The sequence below is a fragment of the Austrofundulus limnaeus genome, unplaced genomic scaffold, assembly GCF_001266775.1.
Source record: "Austrofundulus limnaeus strain Quisiro unplaced genomic scaffold, Austrofundulus_limnaeus-1.0 Scaffold778, whole genome shotgun sequence".
Lineage (NCBI taxonomy): Eukaryota > Metazoa > Chordata > Actinopteri > Cyprinodontiformes > Rivulidae > Austrofundulus > Austrofundulus limnaeus.
Window position 1 is genome coordinate 158,214 of NW_013953180.1, and position 5,650 is coordinate 163,863.

Below are 5,650 nucleotides of genomic sequence, written 5' to 3' on the forward strand. Positions count from 1 at the left end.
GAAATGGTCTCCCTTTATTTTTTTATTTATTTTTTAAAGAAAACAAAGACTGAAATGGTCTCCTACAGAAACTGTTTCTTCAGAACTAAGTTTCTCTAAAAATTACGAAGTAAACATGTCGCTGTTTTTCTTTAACAAAATAAAGTGTGTACTCATTTAGTAGTTCTCTGGCCTCAAGGCCTCTCCTCTCATGACCTGCTGGTCTTTGTATTTTATAAAAAGAAAAAAAAAGGTGAAAATATTTATATTTTAATGCTTGAAGTACATTTCATATACTTAAACTTGTTTTTTTTTCACAGGCTTTAACGTTTCTTTTATTTGTTCATTGAATTATATTTATGTGATCATTTGTTTAATTTTGTCACTTAGTGCTTCTGATTTACATCAGAATCGTTTAGTTTAGGTTTTGTTTAATCAATAGTCATTAATCAACGAGTAATTCATTGATTTCGAGTTGTTTAGACTAACAAACACCCAAACTACAGCTGGTGGACCCCTGAGGGTCCTGGGACCTGTACATGAGAACCTCTGGTCTGTTTGATTAAAGAACCATAAATACAGGATCAATGGGATCAATCATCAAGTTAACCTGATTTAACTTTAACATGAGCTACAGGTCATTACTTCTGAAGTTTATTATGATTTATATACTTTTATTAGTAACTTATGGAGATTTATTCTGAATTTATGGTAAACTCTCTGTACTTCTAGCAGCTTCCTACCATCCAGGACACTCAAAGCTCTTCACTCAACAACCTGTCCTCGTTTACATTTATGGAGATAGATTCTGTCCAGTTAGCATACCCAGGCTAACAGCTAAGTGCTAACAGTTCAGTCAGCCTTAGATATCTGGAGCTTTTCAAAATAAAATCCTGAGTGTACAATTTGTAGACACCAGGACCCTATACACACCAGGACCCTGTAGACACCAGGACCCTGTAGAAACCAGGACCCTGTAGACACCAGGACCNCAACTAAACTAAAACTAAAACTAAACTAAAACTAAATTCAACTAAACTAAAACTAAAACTAAACTAAAACTAAACTAAACTAAATTCAACTAAACTAAAACTAAAATTAAACTCAACTAAAATTAAACACGTCAAGACACGTCTTGTTGGAGCATCTGTGACCAAGACATCAAGTCTTTGTGATGTATCAAGAGCCACAGTATCCAGGGTAATGTCAGCAGACCACCAAGAAGGACCAACCACATCCAACAGGATTAACTGTGGACGACACAGGAAGCTGTCTGAAACCTGATAACCTGGATTGTATCAAACATACATAAAACCACAGCAGAATTAAATACACACCTCAACTCTCCTGTTTCCACCTGAACTGTCCATCAGGACCTCCACAGGGTCAGTATACACGGCCGGGCTGCTGTAGCCAAACCTTTGGTCACTGTGCCAAACGTTGGTTTCAATGGTCAAGGAGCACAAGTCTTGGGCTGTGGACAATGTGAAACATGATGTTCTCTGATGAGTCCACCTTTACTGTAGAGTTACAGTGTGGAGAAGCCCCAAAGAAGTGTACCACCCAGACTGTTGCATGTCCAGAGTGAAGCATGGGGGTGGATCAGTCATGGTTTGGGCTGCTGTATCATGGCATTCCATTGGCCCAATGCTAGATGGGCGGGTCAGTGCCAAGGACTACCGAACCATTCTGGAGGACCATGTTCATCCAGTGGTTCAAACACTGTATCCTGAAGGTGGTGTTGTGTATCAGGATGACAACAGTACACACATCAAGACTGGTGAAAGGTTGGTTTGAAGAACATGAAAGTGAAGATGAACATCTCCCATGGCCTGCACAGTCACCACATCTGAAGATTATTGAGACACTTTGGGTGTTTTGAAGGAGCGAGTCAGGAAACGTTTTCCTCCACCAGCATCATGTAGTGACCTGGACACTGTCCTGCAAGAAGAATGGTTCAAATCCCTCTGACCACTGAGCAGGACCTGTATGTGTCATTCCTAAGATGAATTGATTCTGTGTTGGAGACCCTCCACCATACTGTTAAATGACTGTGGTCTAAAACCAGCTGTTTCTTTGTCCAACCCTGTAGAGCAGGCTTCAGGCCCATCAGCCTCTCTTTCTCTGCTGCAGTTCAGATAGAGACCTGGAAGGGGCAGTGGTACAGGTAATCGACCACCACCACCTGGAGAGAAGCCCATCCCCCTCCTGTCTTCTTACCGTGGAGATGGTAGGATCTTGCGCTACCTTGATAACAGAACACATCCTCCTGAAAGCTCCTGAGATCCTGGACCAGCAGCTGGCTCAGCTGCTCTACGGTATGTACCTGGTCAACTGGTTACACACACCTGTTTACCTGTTTACACACCTGGTTACACACACCTGTTTACCTGTTTACACACACCTGTTTACCTGTGTACATACATCTGTTTACACACCTGGTTACACACACCTGTTCACCTGGTTACACACACCTGTTTACCTGTTTACACACCTGGTTACACACACCTGTTTACCTGTTTACACACCTGGTTACACACACCTGTTCACCTGGTTACACACACCTGTTTACCTGTGTACACACATCTGTTTACACACCTGTTTACCTGTGTACACACATCTGTTTACACACCTGGTTACACACACCTGTTCACCTGGTTACACACACCTGTTTACCTGTTTACACACCTGGTTACACACACCTGTTTACCTGTTTACACACCTGGTTACACACACCTGTTCACCTGGTTACACACACCACTTTACCTGTTTACACACCAGGATACACACACCTGTTTACCTGTTTACACACACCTGTTTACCTGGTTACACACACCTTTTAAACACACCTGTTTACCTGTTTACACACACCTGTTTACCTGGTTACACACCTCTTTACCTGTTTACACGCACCTGTTTACCTGGTTACACACCTCTTTACCTGTTTACACGCACCTGTTTACCTGTTTACACACACCTGTTTACCTGGTTACACACCTCTTTACCTGTTTACACGCACCTGTTTACCTGTTTACACACACCTGTTTACACACACCTGTTTACCTGTTTACACATACCTGTTTACACATATCTGTTTACATGGTTACACACACACCTCTTTACACACACCTGTTTACTTGGTTAGACACACCTGTTTACCACTTTACACTCACCTTTTTACCTGGTTACACACCTGTTTACCTCTTTACACACACCTGTTTACATGGTTACACACACACCTCTTTACACACACCTCTTTACCTGTTTACACACCAGGATAGACACACCGGTTTACCTGGTTACACACACCTGGTCACCTGGATACACACACCTGTTTACACACCTGGTTACACATGCCTCTTTACACACAACTGTTTACCTGTTTACACACACCGGTTGACCTGGTTACACGCACCTGGTCACCTGATTACACACACCTGGTCACCTGGGTACACACACCTGTTTACACACACCTGTTTACACACACCTGTTTACCTGGTTACACACACCTGGTCACCTGCTTACACACACCTGGTCACCTGTTTACACATCCTTTGTGTGTGTGTTGTCAGCGGCTGTGGTGCTGGACTGTGTCAACATGTCACCTGCTGCAGGTAAAGTAACACCTAAGGACCGTCAGTATGCTGAGACCCTGGAGACGTTGTTCCCCTCTCTGCCTCAGAGGGGCGCTCTCTTCACTTCTCTGCAGAAGGCCAAGTTTGACGTGACAGGTGAGTTTCTGAGTGACACCTGAGCTCAGATGTCAGCAGGTACAGGTAACCTGACTCCTCTGGATCATCTGTGTTGGTGTTACGACCAGAAGAAAAATACAAATACTTCATGTTGAGTAAATACAATATGTTTGTACATATTCTGATATTCTCATGTACTGTGTTTTGTGTACAGCTGTATTAACTACTGGATTGACTTTTTGTGTATTTGTAATACAGTAGAACAAGTACTTTAATCCTATCTAAACACGGAGCTAAAACAATGTTATTGAAATATTTGGTACTGATTCAGTGGGTATTTATTGTACTTTTTACAGTATTTATTGATGTTTTCTTTGGTATTTTGTCATCAGGTCTGAACACAGAACAGATGCTGTTAAAGGACATGAAAGCTGTTTCACAATCCTACAGTGTCGCCGTCCCTGTCCTCTACATCCCACTGGAGGTAATACAGTACTAGTACACACTGTAGTACACACTGTAGTACACACTGTAGTACACACTGCAGTACACACTGTAGTACACACTGTAAGTCTGTAGTACAGACTGTAGTACAGTCTGTACTACAGTCTGTACTACAGTCAGACTGTAGTACAGACTGTAGTACAGACTGTAGTACAGACTGTAGTACACACTGTAGTACAGACTATGGGTTAGGGTGGTTTTCTTGTGAAATGAAGTAAACTTGTGAGTCTCCCCTAACACAACACTTCCATGTTGTGTCTGTGTGTGTCTATGTGTGTGTGTGACAGAAATTCTTAGAGAAGGCGGAGCTGGAGGCGGAGCTCTCAGCTTTCTGTCAGAAGTTTGGCTTTGATCTGCTTCTCCTGATGACGATTTCCTTCACTGAGAGCAACGAGCCAATCAGAGAGCTGGCTGTGTTTAGCCTCAGTGCCACCTGCAGGGAGCAGGTGACTACACACACACACACACACACACACACACACACACACACACACACACCTGTTGGTTATTTGTTGACATTGTCCTGACAGCTGTAACACTCTCTTCCAGGTGTGCCGATACCTGGAAAAGGCCCTTAACCCCGCCCTTAGCCTCTGTCCAATCGGCAGCCCCCACTCCCACATCTCAGCCTATCAGCAGGGTAAGGTCATTACCTGCTGGTCCAGATGGGGGTGGAGCTTTATGTTCAAGGCGAATAGTTGATTTTTCTCATCTGAGCTTCGTTTCTTCTCAGGGAACGTTTTAGCGTCCCGCAAGAAGCTCCTCCCCCTCGTTAAAGACTTCCTGGTGGAGTGGGATGGGGACGGTTTCCCTGGAAACACAGAGGAGGAGGAGTCTGTGGTCCCCCCAACACCCATGAACAGTCTGGTGGAGGGATGTCCTCTGGACGGAGGTCTGCCTCCCATCAGTGCTCAGGACCTGCAGGACAAGTTCAGCCAGATGGAGACGTCTGACCTCTGACCCCCTCCTGTCAATCATCAGGTCCTCAGGTGACACAGAGGGCACAGAACCCAACCTTTTTATTAATGGATCCAGCTGGACTGAAGCTGGTCCAGCAGAACCAGTGAGTCCAGATCCAGGTTCAGCTGGGCCACTCCTGTCCTCTGGAGGGCTTTACCATGTTTGTATCTTTTGTTTGTTGAATTACAACAAAATAAAAGCTCTGAGGGACGTTCACTCTAGATCCTTCAAAATAAAACTGTTCAGCATGTAGTCCTTCAAAATAAAGCTTGTTTTGTGTTTAATAGTTGTTTATTCATTCAGAAGGTTTTTATTGAAACAAATTCCTCCTTCAGAAAGTCTGGAGCAGAGACCCCCTCGGACCCCCTCAGACCCCCTCAGACACCCTCAGACCCCCTCAGACTCCTCTGACCCCCTCAGACCCCCTCAGACCCCTCGGACCCCCTCAGACCCCCTCAGACTCCCTCAGACCCCTCAGACTCCCTCAGACCCCCTCAGACTCCTCGGACCCCCTC

General features: G+C 44.4%; 1 protein-coding gene across 2 annotated transcripts in view; it reads left to right on the plus strand.

The window, feature by feature from the left end:
- The window catches only part of prune (prune exopolyphosphatase), an 8,074-nt gene extending 2,701 nt beyond the window's left edge, over window positions 1–5,373 (plus strand). The window contains exons 4-9 of one of the 2 annotated variants that reach the window (XM_014028545.1): window positions 2,113–2,297; window positions 3,552–3,710; window positions 4,064–4,155; window positions 4,463–4,621; window positions 4,725–4,815; window positions 4,909–5,373. In XM_014028545.1, coding sequence (XP_013883999.1) covers window positions 2,113–2,297; window positions 3,552–3,710; window positions 4,064–4,155; window positions 4,463–4,621; window positions 4,725–4,815; window positions 4,909–5,135 — 913 coding nt within the window. In that variant the 3' untranslated portion in view covers window positions 5,136–5,373. The remainder of the gene's footprint in view (window positions 1–2,112; window positions 2,298–3,551; window positions 3,711–4,063; window positions 4,156–4,462; window positions 4,622–4,724; window positions 4,816–4,908) is intronic. The other variant, XM_014028546.1, reaches the window with a different exon arrangement.
- The last annotated feature ends 277 nt before the right edge of the window (window positions 5,374–5,650 follow it).